Consider the following 19,625-nt stretch of genomic DNA (forward strand, 5'->3'; position numbering starts at 1 on the left):
AACTGTACTATGTTCTTCGTGTTTCACTGTTGCAGTCATAACTGTAGGGTGGAATCCCAAAGCAGTGTAGAGAGGGAGGAGGCTTTAGATAGAAGAAGGGGAGGCAAGAATACCCTGCAAGACAGCAGAGGCAAAGCCTGCCCTAGACTTAGAAAACAAAGGGAGGTTGTAGTGCTTGGAAAAAGTATGCACAGAACTCCAAGTGGCAGCTTCCAAGATATCCTTGGTAGGTACTCCTCTGAGGAAAGCTGTAGAAGTAGCAGCTGCTCTAGTAGAATGACTTCTAATGGTTCCAGGAAACTGTTTACCATGATGAGTGTAACAAAATCTGATCCCATAAGCAATCCATTTGGAAATAGTTTGTTTAGAAATAGGTTTTCCAAGTGAACTGGAGGCAAAGGAAACAAACAATTGGTTAGACTTTCTGAAATCTTTAGTCTTGTCCAAGTAAAATCGTAACTGTCTGTGCACATCCAATGAATGCAAAATCCTTTCCCCTTTATTTTGAGGATTTGGAAAGAAAGTAGGAAGGTGAAGTGTCTGATTCAAGGCCACTTTCGAAATCACCTTAGGCATGAAAGTAGGATTGGTCCTCAAGGATACTCTGTCCTGATGGAAAATAAGGTATGGTTCCACGGCCATAAGAGCTTGCAACTCTGAGACCCTTCTGGCAGAGGTCAATGCTAACAAAAGAACAGTCTTCCAAGATAAAAACTTAATATCTGAAGATGCAGCAGGCTCAAAAGGAGGCAAAGTAAGTTTTTCTAAAACATAATTAAGATCCCAGGCAGGGACAGGAGGGGTCCTTGGAGGCCGCAAATTTTTAGCCCCTCGCAAGAACTGCTTCACCAAAGGATGTGAAAAAACAGGAGGATCAGAACTGAAATGCGCAGAGATAGCAGAAGCATGAATCTTAATGGAAGAAAATGAAAGCCCCTTAGATAAAAGCTCCGAAAGGTAAAGCAAAATAGAGGAGCTATCAGGAACCTGAGTATCAGAGCCTCGGTCCTGCATCCAAATAGAAAACCTCTTCCATTTAGAGGCACAAGATTTCCTAGTGCTAGGCAGTCTAGCTTCCAAAAGAACATCCAAAACTTGTTTGGGAAGACTAGAGGCAATCAAATTCCTTTGAAGAGCCAAGCTGCCAAGCAAAGGGTCTTGAGGTTGGAATGTAGTAACTGACCCTGATGCTGGGACAGAAGCGAAGGGTTCAGAGGAAGAATCCAAGGAGGCCCCGAGAACAGGAGCTTTAAAGTTGGATACCAAAACTGTCGAGGCCAATTTGGAGCAATCAAGATGAGGAACTTGGGCTTGTCCTGCTTTATCTTCAGTATTACCCAAGGCAGTAGAGGAAGAGGAGGGAAGGCATAAGCTGACAGGCTTCTCCAGCTGAAAGACAGGGCATCCACTCTCCATGCTGTTTTGTGGTAGGACCTGGTGCAAAAGCGAGGCAGCTGATGATTGAGATGGGATGCAAACACATCTGAGGACATCCCCAAACTGCAGTAATTCTTTTGAACAAGTTGGTGTCTAGCATCCATTCGTGAGGATCCGAAATGTTTCTGCTCAGGCTGTCTGCTAAGAGATTCTGTTTTCCTGGAATGAATTGAGCCTGGAGATGCAGATTCAACTTTAGAGCTGTGTCCCATAAATCCATAGCCAGTCTGCAAAGGGGGTATGAATGAGATCCCCCCTGCTTGATGTACCACATGACCATGGTGTTGTCTGTGCGAATTAGCAGAGGCCCTGGTTGTAAAAGGTTTTTGAAGGCCAAAAGGGCATTTTGAACTGCCAACATTTGCTTCAGATTGATGTGCCAGTGAAGATGGTCCTTTGTCCAGGTTCCCTGCTGGCAATTGTCTAGAAAGTGTGCTCCTCAAGCATAATCCGAGGCGTCCGTGGTTAGGATTTGAGTAGGTTGAGGGAGACGAAAAGGTTTTCCTTCGTTTAAAATGCATGCCCTGGACCACCGGAGGAACTCCTTCTGGAGGCAGGGGATCAGAGGAATCAGAATATCCAGATCGTGATAATGCTGTGACCATACACTTTTCAGATACCATTGAAGCTTTCTCATGTGAAGCCTTGCGTTTGGAATCAACAGAATGCAGGAAGCCATGTAGCCCAGAGCCTGCAGGAATTTCCTTGCAGTGAGCTGAGATAGAGTTGCCAAGGCGTTGAAAGTAGAAGCCAGCTGAGTTTGTTTTTCTGGAGTGAGGTAGGCCCTTTGTAAGGTTGTATTTAGGAGGGCTCCCAGGAATACCATTTGTTGAGAAGGGATCAAATGTGACTTTTTTATGTTCACTGAGAATCCCAGTAAGAGGAGAAGACGTTGAACAAAGTCTAGATGTTGAAGCAGAAGATCTTTGCTGTCTGCCTGAATAAGGCAATCGTCCAAATAGGGGTAAATCTGGATCCCCTGAAGTCTGTAGTAAGCCACTACTGGTGCCAGGCACTTGGTGAAGACTCTGGGCGCAGTAGATAAACCAAAGGGCAGAACAGAGAATTGAAAGTGCCTCGAACCTGCCTTGAACCTGAGGAATTTCCTGCGTTCTTGTCTGATAGGGATATGCAAATAGGCTTCCTTTAAGTCCAATGTCACCATCCAGGCGTCCTGAGAGAGCATTGGAATTAGCTGTTGCAGAGTAAGCATCTTGAACTTTGGAATTTCCAAAAAGGTGTTTAACACAGAAAGGTCCAGAATAGGTCTCCATGAGTTTTGCTTTCTGGGAACCAGAAACAGCCTTGAATAAAATCCTTTTCCCATTTCCAAGAGTGGAACAGGCTCTATGGCTCTCATGGCCAGAAGAGCATCCACTTGAATTAAGGCCTCTGACCATTGAAGTTTTGGCAGATCTGGCCAACCGTGAGTCCTTGGCAAAGTGTGAAAGTGGAACTTGTAACCTTTTAAAATCACATCCAATACCCATTTGTCCTGGGTAATATGAGTCCAATTCCTGTAAAAAAGAGACAGTTTTCCTCCGAGAGGGGCGTCCAGGTAAAGAGGTCCTGAAGCCCAACCGAGAGAGTCATTGAGTTTGTTTTCTTTGAGATTGGGATCTGTCTTCTCCCCTTCTAGGTGAAGAAGCAGTCCATTGTCTAGATCTGTACGAGGTCTGGCCTTGACCACGACCTCTGGAGCGTCTATATCTTCCCCTTTGAGGCCTGTCAAACGTGGGAAAGGACCAATTTTTAGAGGGCCAATTCCTGGAAAATCTAGGAGGCTGAACCTGCAAGAAATCTTTTACAGTCTGCATGGACTTTGCCTTTTCTTCCATCTTTTTAATAACTTCCTCAGCCTTAGAACCAAAAAGAACATCATGTTGAACAGGGGCATCTAATAACTTAGCCTTAACCTGTTCAGGCAAACTTTGTTCACGAAGCCAGGCATGTCTCCTAATCACAGTACCAGAGACAGCAGCCCTGCAGGAAGCATCCAAAGCATCAAAACCACAATGTAAGCTATGCTTGTTAACCTGTTCAGTAGCATGCAAAACATCCTGAAGTTCCTTATCCTCTGCACAAGCAGGCACAGAAGCAAGCTTTTGTTTTAAAACAGACAAAAGAAATTGCTGGTATTTAAACATATGAAACTGGCAATTTAAAGCCCTTACAGACAGGGTAGCAGAAGTATATACCTTTTTTCCCCACCTGTCTAAAGCACGAGAATCCTTCTCAGAGGGAATAGGATTTTTGGAAGTAGCAACCTTAGCAGCCTTCGAGCCCTGAGAAATAGTTTCAGGGTCTGCAGAAGGATTTTTAAATAAAAATAAATGAGAGTCAGGAACCCTATAGAATCTATCAGGCTTTGAAGGAGCAGGAGGCATGGGAGCAGGATTCAAATTAGCCTCAGAAAAAGCATCATCTACAATGTCCAAGACAGGAGGGATAGCTAAAGGCCTATGCTGAGGAAGAAGAAGAAATTCTCTAAGCCTCTTTTTGGAAGCAGAATATTCCTGTCCTTCCCAATGAAAATGTTCCCTCATCTCATGCAGGGTTTCCCCAAAAGAAAAATCCTCAGGCGGAGAGGCCGAAGGCAAAGAATCCTCAGCATCCGAATCCTCATAAGGGGGAAAGGAATAGTCCTGATCAGAGGAAGAAACAGAAGAGACAGAAGCCTGGTCAGAGGAATCCAAAGTAACATCCTGTCGAGGCCTTTTCTCAGGAGGGGGGTGAGAACCCCTAATCATTGTAAGCAAGTCTTCAGCCATCCTCAATAACTGTTTTTGTGTCTTGGGAGTGGATTCAGAAGCAGCTTGAGCTGAAACTTTAGACTTAGTAGGAGTCTTTGTCTTTGCCTTTGAAATAGTGATGTGAGTAGGCCTGAAAACCCCCTCAGAAGCCGGTACCTGCACAGCGGTTCCGGACCCATCTGAAGGAGCGATGTCCGAAGGTCCTGCAGCAGCTGAAATAGTGGGCCTTGATGGCTCCCCATGGGAGTCCGTATCGGCCATCGGTTCAGAAGTGGCGGACGACAGGGGCTGCAAAAGCGCCTCACTGACGACAGCCGAACCGGACGCTGGCTCCAGCTGCAACGAGTCCTGTTTGGACCTCGGAGGCCTGTCTTTATCTTTGCGCTTCTTTTGAACTCCGGTAGTATCCGACGACATTCTATAATTGAAGCGTCTGCCAAAATAGTTTAAAGCCCAGTCGTACCTGCGTTTGATAGTACGAGAGTTGAACCTGGCACAGAACCGACAACAAGAAACGTTGTGGTCAGGGCCTAAGCAAGGTAGACAGTAAGAGTGGAAATCTTTATGAGGTATTTGTTTCTTACACGCTATACAATTATTAACTTTTTCTGACATCGGAGGAACAAGAAAAAGATTCCCCAACGGGGTACTTAGCTTTGAGAAGAGAAGTAACAACTTCGGACCGACAACAACCAAAAATGCTGTTCAAAAATCGCCAACCAACGTTTTGCGAGCTGCTTTCCACCGCACGGCAAGAAAGACTGGAGAAGATGGCTTCGGCTGAGGGCTATGTACCAAGGCGTACTGACGTCAGGATACTAGCTTATACAGCCGACGCCGGACCCAGACTTTGGGATTCTGGCCGACCTCGGGCTGCCTGCCGGCAGGAGCACCCTACAGTTATGACTGCAACAGTGAAACACGAAGAACATCATCAGATCTAAAGTTGTTACTGTACAAGTACCTGTAGTGGGGACAAAACAGGAGTCACTTGTAAACTGGCTAAAGACGACAATACACAGTTACATTATCTAAATGAAGAAACTCTTCCAGTTGGCAAAAATACCAGAGAGAAACATTTAGCTTCAGTCTTAATCACTTTCTAACACCCATCTGGAATCTGTGGTAGGAAAGCAGCACCTACAGCAGAAGACAGCCCCCCAGAGGTGGAGTTGACTATTGCCCCACCCATGGCTAAACTACATTTCTTATACTGCCAGGTATCTAACAGCCAGAAATCATACCATTCTTTGTCAGGAGAGGCAGACAATGTTTAATTTTGCTCTTTATTCCTTCAGCTTTTCTTTACGTAGTTGAATCAGTGAGAATGGTGTGAAGGTGAACATGAATACCCTTTTCCACAGACTGAAGAATGCATTCACTTTCCTTTGCTCTCTTGTACCAAGCAGGAAAGGCAGAGCACTTTTTTCTCTGAAGTAGCAAAGTCAGTCAGTCTCTGGAATGCCCAGTTTATATAAGCTCCAAAGCAGACAGCAAGTTCAACACAGAAATGTATTCACTTCATCTGTTATGTGAACTGCTGACAGAATAATACTGGCCACTACTAAGGTGCATAATCTTTTTCTTTTTGTAGGAGTACGATGCGTCCACCTTGTCTATCATATGAATAACTGATCAGCAAGCTGAATTAGGCGGGACTCACAAAGCAGCTTGTACTCCAAAATTTCTGGGGGCTAGGACTGTCCACAGTTCCAAACAGCTGATGTGGAATCCCTTCCCTCCATGGGGAACTACTTTCCTAGAATTGTGGATGAGTACAGAAATAACTTCCAACCTTCTGGCAAGGAACCCATTGTAATAACTTGTGATGTGTTCTGCTTTATGTATGAGCAAACAAATGGAGAGTGATGGAACTGCCCACATGGCTCGAGGGCCCAGTTGCAAGAGCATGACACTAGAAATTCTGTGAGCACTGTTTCAGTAATTCCTCGCACCTCAGTCACTAGCAACATCTGCACTTTCAATGATACCATTAGGTAACTGGAGACAAAGCCCCCAAAAATGCAGGAAGACCCAGATTTTGATCCTTTGGTTTCTTGACAAGGCTGAGTGATTAACAGTTTTCTGGGAGCTCTCCAAGTAAAGTAAAAAAAATATTTAGACGCTCTGTGGTGATAAAGGCAATCCTATGACATGGAATCAGAAAGGACTTCTCTCAACTTACAACCCCCGCCCAATACAAGTTCTCTTAATGGGGCCTTCAAGTGCCAAATAAGTTAGGAAAACAAGATTAATCTGCAAAGCTTCAGTTGCTACATGCATCTCTCAGAGAGCAGAGGAGAGTCTGAAGGACAATGTTTTGTACAAGTGGTTAAAACAATGTGAAAAATTAATGCGCATGAATGATGTTCCAGAAAGTCTCCATCCTAGCCAGTGACATTAAGGTGCTCTTTGTTAGTATGGTCATAACTCCATGAAAAATCACCATTTGGTGCCTGATGTGTCAATGCTTGATAAGTCTCAGAGTTAAAACATGGGAAAAGCACCATTCCTCCATTCAAAACAAGAAAGAGTCTGAAGCAGAAACATTGCCTCATTTTGAAAGAACAGCTGCCCTATGAGCTCCTTTACTAATTTAGTTGGAGCTTGTTCCCACACCTCTGCAAACATGGACTGATTATTTAGCTAAAACTTATAGGAGGAATACGCAAGAGGTTTAAAATGTAGCCAATCATGACCGCTTCAAGACCTTAATGGTTCATTGTAAAGACTCTCAAAGCTCTGGCAAACTCAGAGGACACTTGGATAGTTGTAGTCTTACAACAGGGTACTTGAGACAGATCCCTGGGTCATCAGTCATACAATGAACACCCTGGCTTGGAAAGTAAGAGGTGCAAGACAATATGGCACTTGAGTGACATACTTGATTTTTTGTTAAGAGGCTGACGTTGCTTCTGAAGTTGATAACAGTTTGGAAAAGAGATAAAGGTGGCTGAAGGATGCATACAGACACCTCTTAACGCAGAGAGGAATGGCTTCTTTCAAATCATGTCTTGTGAATATGAGTTAAATATAACTTCAAACCCTTGAAATGTGCACTGTGTGTGAACCTGTCTGATCTTAAAAGACAGCCTCACACCAGCCAGTATCACAGCCTGCAACTCCAGCAAGAGTGACCACATGGGCAAAGTAGCAGGGGCTCATACATGAATCAAGTAAAACTGGACTATCACTCTTCTCTAACTCTGCTCAGGAAGAGAGAAAAGCTTCTCCAATGACTGGAATACCAGGAAAGATTGGAGTATAAAGCAATGCAATGAAGGTCTCCGAGTTCCTATGTAATAGAGAAGAAAAGTCAGCCAAAGCTTTTCACTGATGAGATTCATCAAAATCCAAACTGAGTGGCGAAAGGGAGGGGACACTGTTGATTTTTTTCCCAACAATGCGAGAATCTCAGACACAACCAGAAGTAGCAGAACTGAAGGACCAAATACAGCAGCAACGAAACCCAAAGGATCCACCATGGCAGAGTATGAATAAAATCTTTAACAAACAGGATAAGTACTTTCGAGTAATCCAAGTTGGATTACTCAACAGCGCTTCCCCTGGTTATTAAAAATTTTATTCATTCTCTGCCATGGTGGATCCTTTGGGCTTTGTTGCTAATGTGAGAATATCCATGACTACATTCATTGCTTCCTTTACTGACAAGGATCTGGCAGCCTGAAATCATACCATTTTTTGTCAGGAGTGGCTAACAAGTATGATAAATTTTGGTCTTTTTGTAAAGCACATACTGGAATGCATACGTGACATAACTGCAGAGCTTCAGAGAAAACAGTGCCACGTGGAATGAACGAAGGATGAATAAAATCACAGATCCATCAAGATGGATCACAACTATTAGATTGTCTTGTTTCACAATACACCCCGTTGGCAAAGAAATATCTCTGCTCATGAAAAGATGGGCAAAGTGACACTCAAAATACTAAGCAGCTTCATTACTGTGGCTGAGATGGACTTCCTTACTGCACATGTTTTCTTTTTTACAAGGTAAAACAAAATGACATTTCAAGGAAGACACAAAGCACCTGTATTACTATAGCTGAAATGTGCCTCTTTACTGAAGTTTCACATTTTTCTGTTTACCTGGCTAGACCTCTGCACCAGTGGAGCAGACCAGTCACTTATGTAATAATTTTAATCAGTTTTAAATTAGTAAAGGCCAATAGGGATAAAGTCAAAACATCTGATCATTCCCAATCATAGTAAGTTTTTATATCCCAGTAATTAGTTGATGTTTTGCAACTTTAATTTGCAAATAGTTATATAGTTTTAACTCCTGGGATTGAAAACTATTTCCAATTATTTTTTTTTATGCACAGCCCAGTTTAGCTTTTATTTCCCACCTGGCAAACATGCTCTTTTTTAGCTGCCCCTCCTCGATCTGACTTTTTTGAAGATGTAGAGGCTTCTGTCTGACTCTCATCTGCACTTTCATAAGGTGAATCGGAGCGTTCATCTCCATGTCCTTCCGATGACGTCTAAAGAAAAAAAAATAAAAATACTCAACACACTGCAAAAGTGCAAACCACAGTATATTCTACTAAAAACAGTCCTTTAGGAAACTTCAAATAATAATACCCAAGATTAGTACCAACTTAAAAATATGCTTGTCTTGGAGATTAGGTTTGAAGTCCATTAAGCGTATACACTGACTACTCCTCAGCATAAGCAATAAAGCACTGCTGTGTATACAACTTTCTATAACAGCAAACACTCTATAGTACACCATAAGTGAAGGCAGTATTCCTTACTCCAAGGAATTATCAGAAGGTCAAAAAGCTGATTTCTGGGCCACTCTACTAGAGAATTTAAAACAGAAGCTACAACTATACTATTACGTCGGGTCTTTTTGGTACAACAATGCTCTTATGTAATCTTTTTGCTCTCCCAGGGCACACACAACCCATCTAGAGTTACGGGCAAGTCAGCAGTTAAAACCTTGGGCTGTCATAGGCTGTGAAGGTTTGAGCAAAAAAGACCAGCAATACTGACTACCCTCCTGAAATGGATAGTTAGAGGGAATATCTTGTATTTTTTCCTTCACATATAGAGTCCAAAGCCTATCCTGTCCAAAAGGGATATGTAAGGTAGGAATCTGCACTACAGAACAGATCCCCTTCTTAGGCACCTACTGCCGCCATTGTAAGTCCTACAACTGTACTACATTTAACATATGGATCACCACTGCAGCAGTATTCCTTACACCAAGAAACACTAGAGCTAGGGAAACACCAGGGCAAGGTGCTAGGGAAAACCATGAAGTATGGTTGTCGTAACTGCCACTTTGATCTTGGACTGGATATCTGGATTGCAATGTCTGAAGGCAAGGGCGGATGCATCACAGATGCTTTCAGGTGATGCCTTTTTTTTTTTTTTTTTTTTTTTTTTTTAAATAATCTCTATTGACTTTTCTTAAATGACATTTCCATTGAGTTCAATACCAAAAACAAACACATCAAAAAAGAAGAACAAATGTACGTAGATAATGTTAAGTACAATGAAATGTAATAGAATGACAGGTTGATGTTGTCACACATGATTAGCAAAAAAGTTGAGAAAAATATTAAATCATTCCACAAACTATTTACACACACATACATATATATATATAAATATACATACATACATATATATATATATATATATATATATATATATATATATATATATATATAAATATACATACAAATATACATATACACACACATTTACTGCTTACCAGTAAAACACAACCAATATGATGTCATTGTGAGAGCACTTGATATGTAGTGACTACTATTGGGGAATCATAAGATTCAGCTGGGTTGCATCAAGTAGCCCAAAATGTTTGTGGTGGTGGTGGGGGACAGGGTATAGAAAAAAATAGTTTTATTATTTAATAGTTACAAATTGTTTGGCGTCAGTGCATATTATCTCAAGATATGATCCATTAGTGAGTTTCAAAATTCAACAAAATGTTTCATTTTTGAGTATGTATTAAGAATCCGTGTGCTGTTAATGTATTCAACAGCTATTTGTCCAAATCCATTCCAAGACAGCGGAGTTCTGTCTTTCCAGTTCAGTGAAATATATTATTTTATAAATGTGAAAAGTGTAATTAATATTCTTTCCTGTTGTTTCTTTAACTTCACAGGGGGAACATGTAATAGAGCAAATTTCCAGGACAATGTAGATTTCTCATATCCTGTTTTGCTTAATCTAAGCGAAGACCAGAGTTTGTATGAGCATTTACAGCTCCAGAATATATGAAGTAGGTCAGCATTCTGGCAATCACACTGTGGACATAAAGGGAGTGAAGCAGGTTTAAATTTATTAGTGTCGGAACAAGGTACGCATTATTTAGAATCACAAACTTTGTGTAGCTCATTTTTCTGAAGGGAACATATTTATTGCTCATTTGAATAGTTAGAGTTATTTGGTCATTAGAGATTAGTGGATCTATGCAAGGTGATGCATTCTTAAACAATGCTGATGAGTGTGTGGGGGCTTAAAGGAGTGAATCTCCACAAATGTGCAGTGTTTTGCATCCTATTATATCACAATATAACAAGCCAATAATTATACAGCAGATCTCCTTGGGCACTCATATGCCCTCTTTTCCCTCATGGAAGGAGACAACTGACCTCACCTCCTGACCCTTTTGGTTCTACCACAACAGTAAGTCAGTTACTGGTGGGCATTTAATAAATCAAAGACTTTTTTCATCTTTATTCTGACAGCTTGGGGGGAAAATATAGCTTGAGACTCATTTATGATCCCATTTTAGACAAAGGAGGGAATTACTCCTTCGACTAAACCTAGTTCTTAAGGAAAACAAAGCTACTTCCACATGAAATTCTTAAAGGACCACTACAGGCAAATGATAAAAAAACATATATTTTTTTATCTAGTCATGATTTTCTGCACCTCCCAAAGCTGGTTTAATCCAAAAAATATTCATTCTTATTTTTATTTTTTTTGTTCTTCTGTCTGCCCTCATGGGGGCAGACATCCCCATGAGACTATTTTCACATAATAGGCTAAATCTGTCCCAAAATGCAGTCTGACAGCTCTGATTGTGAGAACAATTTGCCCTACCTTTTGTTCTCAGATCAGGCTTCCATTCACTTTGAATGGAAAACTTGAAAAATATTCCCACGTTTAACAGTCAGTAGATTAAGTGTCACTGACTGTCCTGCACTGAGTTTTACAAATGTTGTTCATACTGATGCACTACACATTTTCTGAAAGAAGCTTGGAAAAGTGTCACCTAATTACAGAGATAAAAAACACTTTTTACAAAGAGCACAGTTTTGTACCTGCCATAAATGTAGATGTTCGAGTATACACTGCTGCAGTCATTACACTTGGGTTATCCTGCTGTCAGGTGGTTCCTCAGTTGGCCTGAGTTTCAAAGTCTTGGTCCGGTGTCGGTTGCTGTTGCCTCCTCCCTGACGTCAGTGCTACAGGGGTATATAAGATGCAAACAGACACAATTTTCTTCAGTTTTTCTTGCCCCAGATGTCAGGTGCCTCTAAATAGGTACGCAATTCCAATTGCTAATAAAACATACACAAGAAAAGCAAACAACTTACAGCTACCAGCAAATACTCCCCACAGGTAGTAAAGGGTAGAAGACATAGGTACGTACCAGCCAGTAAGAGGGGAAGGAGGGAGGGTAACGTGGACTGCAACAGTGTATACACTCTAACATCTACATTTATGGTAGGTACAAAACTGTACTATGTTCATCGTGTTACACTGCTGCAGTCATTACACTTTGGTAGAATCCCAAAGCTGAGGTAGGGTGGCTGGTTCTATAAGGCATTAGGGGTGGCTATAAGGCCCTGTAGCACTGCAGTGGCAAAGCCAGCTCTGGATTTAGAGTATAGAGGCAGATGGTAATGTTTGGTGAAAGTATGTACAGAACTCCAAGTTGCTGCTTCCAAAAAATCCTTGGCAGGTACTCCCCTGAGGTAGGCAGTTGAAGTGGCTGTTGCCCTGGTGGAATGAGATATAATACTGCTAGGTACAGGTTTTCCATGATATGTGTAGCAGAAACGTATGCAATGTCCTATCCATTTTGAAATAGTCTGTTTTGAAATGGCTTTTCCCTGTGCTCCTGCAGCATACGCTACCAATGATTGCTCAGACTTTCTGAAAGCTTTGGTTTTGTCCAAGTAGAAGCGTAACTGCCCGTGAATGTCCAAAGAATGCAGTAGGTCTCTCCCCTTTATTCTGTGGTTTAGGATAAAAAGTTGGCAGGTGAATAGATTGGTTTAGAGCCACACTGGATACCACCTTTGGCATAAATGTAGGGTTAGTTCTTGACACCCTGTCCTGCTGGAAAATGAGGAAAGGTTCCACTGCCCTTAGTGCCTGTAGTTCTGAAACTCTTCGTACTGATGTTGCCAGACGCAGAGCAGTTTTCCAAGAGATGTACTTTAATTCTGCTGTGTTAGCTGGCTCAAAAGGAGGTAAAGTTAATTTTTCTAAAACAAAGTAGAGGTCCCAAGTTGGAGTAGGTGCTCTAGGGGGCGGTCTTATGTTTTTAGCCCCTCTGAGGTACCGTTTTAACAGAGGATTAGAGAAAATTGGTGGATCCGTGTTGTAATGAGCAGAGATGGCAGAGGCGTGGATCTTGATGGAGGAGAAGGAGAGGCCTTTGTCCAGCATCTCAGTTAAGTATTGTAGTATCTGAGGAATGTTTGGGACAAGAGGGTCAAGGCTGTGAGCTTGGTTCCAGGCACAGAATCCCTTCCATTTATCTGAATAGGCTTTCCTGGTACTAGGCCTTCTGGCCTCCAGAATGACATCCATAACAGCTTTGGAGAGAGGCATTGCTTGCTTGACTAAAGAATCTTCATGCAGCTAGATTTAAGGTCTTTAGCTGGCTGTGTAGTATTTGACTGTTGTACTGAGTCAGCAGATGTGGGATTTGAGGCAAAATCCAGGGTGGTTCTTGTGCTAAGCTCCTTAAGACTGGGTAACAGTGCTGGCGTGGCCAGTCTGGTGCAATCAGGATCATCTTTAGCTCTTCTTGCCTGGCTTTTATGAGTACCTTTGGCAGGAGAGGTAGTGGTGGGAAAGCGTATACTTGTAGGGTTCTTCCAGCTGAATGAGAGGGCATCCACTTTCCATGCTTGTGGATGGTAACTCCTTGTGCAGAATTTTTGTAGCTGGCAGTTTATTGGGGATACAAACAGATCTATGTCCGGTCTCCACCATTTCTGTATTATCATTCTGAATATTTGTAGATTCAATTCCCATTCGTGGGGATCCATGATGTTTCTGTTTAAGTCGTCTGCCAGTGAGTTTTTCTCTCCTGGCAGGAATTGTGCTTGCAGATGAACTTGAAGGTTTATAGCTGTATTCCACAAGGTCATGGCTTGCCTGCATAGAGGGTAGGAGTGAGAGCCTCCTTGCTTATGTACCACATTAACTGTGGTGTTGTCTGTCTTTAGCAGTAGTTGCCCTGGATGCAGCAGGTTCTTGAAAGCTATAAGGGCATTTTGTACAGCTAGCATCTCTTTTTGATGTGAAGATGCCTTTGTTCTGCGGGCCACGTGCCCTGAATACATTTGCCTGCCATGTGTGCTCCCCAGGCGTAATCCGATGCATCTGTTGTCAGTGTTTGCCTAGCTGTGGGTTGTGTAAAAGGCTGTCCCTTGTTGAGGTGACAATCTTGAGCCCACCACTGAAACTCCTGTTGAAGGCAAGGGATTAGTGGTATAACTGTTTCCAAACTTTGACAGTGTTTAGAAAATACATACTTTAGGTACCACTGTAGTTTTCTCATATGCAGTCTGGCACATGGAATTAGTAGTATGCAGGATGCCATGTAACCCAAGGCCTGCAGAATTTTTCTTGCAGGGAGTTGGGTCTTTGTTGCCATCAATTGAAAGTATTGCGTCAGTTGTCTTTGCTTGTCTGGCGTGAAATAAGCCACCTGGGCCGTTGTGTTCAAGCTGGCACCCAGGAATATATCTCTTGTGAGGGCACTAGTTTTGATTTCTTTTCGTTTACTGTGTACCCCAGGGAACTTAACTTTTTTACAAATGCCATATGCTTTTGAAGAACGTCCTTGCTCTCTGCTTGAATCAGGCATTCGTCCAGGTACGGATAAATTTGAATTCCTGTCTGCAAAATGCAATTACTGGTGCCAGGCACTTTGTGAAGACCCTGGGTGCAGTAGATAAACGAAAGGGCAGTGCAGAGAATTGGTAGTGCATTGAACCAGCCAGGAATCTGAGGTATCTTCTGCAGTTTTGTCTGATAGGCACATGCAGGTATGCCTCCTTGAGGTCCAAAGTCACGAGCCAAGTCTGCATCCTGTGTAGGCCTTGTATCAGGAGGGGGATGGGACCCCCTGATCAGAGTGATTAGGTCTTCAGCCATTTTGAGCATTTGTTTCTTAGACATGGAGGCCTGTCCTGGAGAATGCTTTATTTGTTTCTTTGATTTTAAAGGAGGCTTAGATTTAGCCGAGGTTTTAATGCTTAAATGAGTAGGTCTGAAGACACCCTCTGAAGCTGTGGGTTGCTCAGCTACTCCAGATCCCTCTGTAAGGTTAGTCTCGGTAGGCTGAATAACTTGTGCATCTGAAGGCCCAGCGATCTCCACGTGGGAGTCAGAGGCGGCCTGTGGTTCTACAGAAGTGGTAGTCAGGGGCTGGAAAGGCACCTCGCTGGAAACCGGAGAACCGGCGACTGGCCTAAAAGAGGCTTCGTCGTCAGTTTTGGGCCTCGGACGCCTATCCCTGTCTTTGCACTTTTTGTGTATTTCAGTCGTCGGAAGTTACGACGGCATGGTATAATTGAATTTTCTACCAAAATAATGTTGGGCAAAATCAAACAGACGTTTAATAATGCGCTTGTTAAACCTAGCACAAAACAGACAACCAGTGACGTTGTGGTCTGGGCCTAGGCATGGGACACAGTAGGAATGGAAATCCTTATGAGGTATTTGCTTCCCACAAGAAATACAGTTATTAACTTTTACTGACATCTGTCTGAAGCAAGAAAAAGTTTCCCCAACGGGGTACTTAGCTTTGTAGAAGACTTCGGTTCTGGATTCGGAATGAAAATCTCAGGAGACAGCCAACCGGCACTTGCAAACTGCTTTTGCTTCGGGCACTGTGCGGCAAGAAAGACTGAAGAAAATGGCGTCAGCTGCATCTTATATACCCCTGTCGCACTGACGTCAGGGAGGAGGTGACAGCAACCGACGCCGGACCAAGACTTTGGAACTCAGGCCGACTGGGGAACAGCCTGACGGCAAGATAACCCAAGTGTAATGACTGCAGCAGTGTAACACGATGAACATCTCTTCTGGCATAAATGACAGTCACTATAAGCAAAGTTTTCCTGAAAGAAATAAGGATACAAAGTTTAGGGCTCAAATAGCTCTACCATTAGTTGCTGTAGAATGTTTTTAAATCCCAAGAAGAATACGTGGACCGCCATCCAAAAACTCCTTCACAAGACTGAGAAGTTCCACTTGGCACTCACTCAAAAGGTGTGCTCTTATGCAGCATATGGAAGACATTCTTAATGGAACAATACAGGTGTCGTATTATGGTGCCTGGGCTCCTATAGCTCCTTGTAGGACAAGCCATGTTGTCTAATCATGTTTATTCATATTCTTTCCAGTTTCGTATTTTACTGTTACCCATACCTATTTTATTTTACAATTTTTTTTTTTTTTTTAAACTGTGTGCATCTTTAGCTTTACACTTTTTCTACTTGATGTCATTACACAGTGCTCTGGCATACGCGCAATCAATTAAAAAAAATGAAACCTGGAATGCTGTCCCTCCAATTAAATCAAGCTTAAAACATCCAGGCTTCCAGTATTCTTTTCAGTACACTCTAATGCTATGCCAAGAGAGAAGCCAGCTTCAGTGGTGTAAAGGAATAATACATCAACTAAGCTCCTGGCAACTCAAGTTAAAAAAAAAAAAAAAAAAAAAGAAGCTATGTACTCACCATAATGTTCCATCTGAGTAGTTATATTTCATTTTTCTGCAACCTGTGGGTATACAGACCCGAGCCGGCAACGTTTTTTCTAGCATCTGCTCCAAGCTCCGAGCTCCTCCCCTTACCCATAGTGCCCTACCATCTCCTATCTTCCCTCAGATCCAGTTTGCTGCAACTAACAATATATATATGCAACTCAACCCAATAACCAACCTGAAAACAGGACAAGGTCCACGGGATGGAGGGAGGGAATGTTGCAGAAAAATTAAGTATAACTACTCAGATGGGACGTTATGGTGAGTACATAACTTTTTTATCTGAAGTAGTTAACTTCATTTTATCTGCAACCTGTGGGACAGAGTCCCCAGCTACTCCGATCCTGGGAGGCCCTTATGGAAGGATATTCCTGAGCACCGCAGAGCCAAAGGATGCTCTACCTCTCGAAATCGGATCCAATTTGTAATGGGAAATGAAGGTATGTGAATTGGCCCATGTCGCTGCTGCACAAATATCGTCCAAAAGTACCCTGGACCAAAAAGCAGCAGAAGTCGCCATGGACCTGGTAGAGTGAGCCTTAACTAAACCAGGAGGAGATAAACCTTTTGCTTTGTAGGCATATGAAATGCAAAGAGTGATCCATCTGGCTAAAGAAACTTTAGAAATAGCTTTTCCCATAAACGCTTTGGAAAAGGAAACAAACAATTGGTCAGTCTTGTGGAAAGACTTCATTCTATGAAGATAAAAATTAAGTTGTCTATGAACATCTAACAAATGGAGTTTGTATTCACCTTTATTTTGGAAGTTGGGAAAGAAAACAGGCAGATTAATGGACTGGTTTATGTTTGCTTCATATGTCACTTTACATAAGAAAGAAGGGTTAGTATGGAGGGAGACCCTATCCTTATGGAAGACCAAATATGGAGGCACGGTAGACAGAGTTTGAAGCTCAGAAACTCTCCTAGCCGATGTGATGGCGACTAGGAAAGCTGTCTTCCAGGAAAAAGTTTTTAAGTCCACCGAAGCTGCGGGTTCGAAAAGAGGGGCCACCGATGCTTGTAAAACAAAAGTAAGGTCCCAAGGAGGAACAGAATCCTTGACAGGGGGCCGTAGCAGAAAAGTACCTTTAAGAAAAGCCTTACACAGCCTAGAGGAGGCTAAGGCAATGTCTTCACCAATGTGAAAACTGGAAATGGCTGCCAATTGTACTTTCACTGTAAAGGAACTAGCTCCTTGCTGAAAGATACCAGACAGGAAGTCCAACACCGCTGGAAGAGGGGCTGTAAAGGAATCTATTTCTCTCTGTGAGGCCCAAATGGAAAAGAGCTTCCATTTACTGCAATAATGTTTCCCAGTGGAGTCTTTAAGAGAGGCCACCAGAATGGATTTTACCTGGAATGAAAGACCGGGAGCCCTGGCGATTAATGGAACTGGAGCGACCAAACTGTTAGCTTGAGGCTGTCCAGATCAGGCGGACGTGTCCCCAATGGATGGGAAATTAGATCCGGGTAGGGATCCAGAACCCACGGGGGAGCTAAAAGATGAGACCAAAGGAACGGGAACCAAACCTGACGAGGCCAGAATGGGACAATGAGGATCACTTTGCACCGTAGTTGGCAAGCTTTCTGAAGAAACTTCGGAATGAGAGGTAAAGGTCAATAAGCATAAAGGAACCCGGGGGGGGGGGGGGGCAAACATGGACTAGAGCATCTCTTGGGACTTCCCCTGGGGAGGGAATCAGAGTGAAGAACTTGCTGCACTTCGCGTTGGAAAAAGATGCGAAGAGATCGCAGCAAGGCTGACCCCATGCCAGGAAATTCACCTCCACTACTGACTGTTTCAGAGACCACTCTTAAGGCATCAATGGACCGGCTCAATCTGTCCGCTAAGATGTTGGAGTGACCCGGGATGTGTGTTGCTATCAGAAACTGACCAGTGGAAATCGCCCATTCCCACTCTCTCATGGCCTCACGACAGAGGGTAGGATCTGGTTCCCCCTTGCTTGTTGATATATCCGACGACCGACATGTCTGACTGAACAGCAATCAATCCGAGAGGGGGGACTGTGTGAAAGGCTTCCAACGTTAAAAGCAATGCCCTCATCTCTAGAACATTTATGTGCAAATTGGTCTGTCTAGGACCACGAGCCTTGGACTGTCCTTCCCGAACAGTGTCCCCCCACCTGAGTTGGGAGGTGTCCGTGGTCACTGTGGTTTGGACTGGGGGTGATGCAAATGGGCGTCCTATTGATATCTCCAGTGAAGTTAACCACCAAAGAAGAGATGTCATGCAGACGTGACTGATCTTGATCGGAAATTCCATGGGTAGGTCTAGCCAAGACCACTGAACAGCCAGAGTCCATTGAAGAACCAGCATGTGAAGGCGTGCATACGGGAGAATAGATATGGCGGCAGCCATGGAGCCCAGAGCCAGGAGAACCTCGCTCTCCTTTGAAGACTTGGAGTTCGCTATCTCAGCTATGTGGCACCCGAGATGTAGAATCCTGTCTGGAGTTAGGAATACCTCCATCTGCAAAGTGTCTAACCATGCCCCAATGAAGTCTAGAATTTGTACTGGTTGTAAATAGGATTTGTGAACACTGACTAATTCCCAGTAGGTCTGCTAACCGAATGAAATAACCTTGGGTCTGACACAAGTGATGCTTGTTGTGCACATTGAAGAGCCAGTCGTCCAGGTATGGAAACACCTGAATACCCTGAAGCCTCAGATGAGCCGTTACAACTCCCATTACCTTGGTGAACACCCTGGGGGCTGTGGTGAGACCAAAGGGTAGGTCTCTGAACTGAAAGTGACTGGCTCCCACCGGAAGTGCTGAAAACCTCCTGGAGCTTCTGTGTATTTTGATGTGATAGTAAGCATCCTGTAGGTCTAAAGAGCACATCCAGTCGCGCACTCAGAGATAAATTAGAATGGACTGTAGGGTAACCATCCGGAATTTCTGTTTTGCTACCGACAGGTTTAATGTTGACAGGTCTAGAATGGGCCTGAGGTCCCCAGTCTTTTTTGGCACCAAAAAGAACCTTGTGTAGACGCCTAATCCAGACTGATCGGGGGGAACCTTTTCGATGGCTCGTTTGACAAGCAGCTTTGAAACCACTAGAGCTGCGGCCTCCGTGTGAGCGGGTGGAACATCCGGGAGATGTTTTGTAATATTTGGAGGGGCAATGAAAGGAACAGAGTAAAGTACAGTTTTGTACCTACCATAAATGTAGATGTTAGAGTGTCTTCACTGCTGCAGTCATTACACTTGGGTTATCCTGCCGTCAGGCGGTCCCGCAGTCGGCCAGAGTTCCAAAGTCTTCGTCCGGCGTTGGTTGCTGTCGCTTCCTCCATGACATCAGTGCACCAGGGATATACAAGATGCAGCAGACGCCATTTTCTTCAGTTTTTCTTGCCCCAGATGTCAGGTGCCCCCAAAAAGGTAGGCAATACA

The 19,625-nt window shown here is 43.3% G+C and overlaps 1 protein-coding gene across 1 annotated transcript in view; it reads right to left on the minus strand.

Annotated features, from left to right (window-relative positions):
* Positions 1–19,625, minus strand: part of NSD2 (nuclear receptor binding SET domain protein 2) — a 2,565,963-nt gene that overhangs the window by 1,215,534 nt on the left and 1,330,804 nt on the right. The window contains exon 12 of the mRNA XM_044062294.1: positions 8,561–8,695. Within this exon, the coding sequence (XP_043918229.1) occupies positions 8,561–8,695 (135 nt within the window). The remainder of the gene's footprint in view (positions 1–8,560; positions 8,696–19,625) is intronic.

Source organism: Protopterus annectens, chromosome 2.part1 (assembly GCF_019279795.1).
Source record: "Protopterus annectens isolate FY-2018-M chromosome 2.part1, PAN1.0, whole genome shotgun sequence".
Lineage (NCBI taxonomy): Eukaryota > Metazoa > Chordata > Ceratodontiformes > Protopteridae > Protopterus > Protopterus annectens.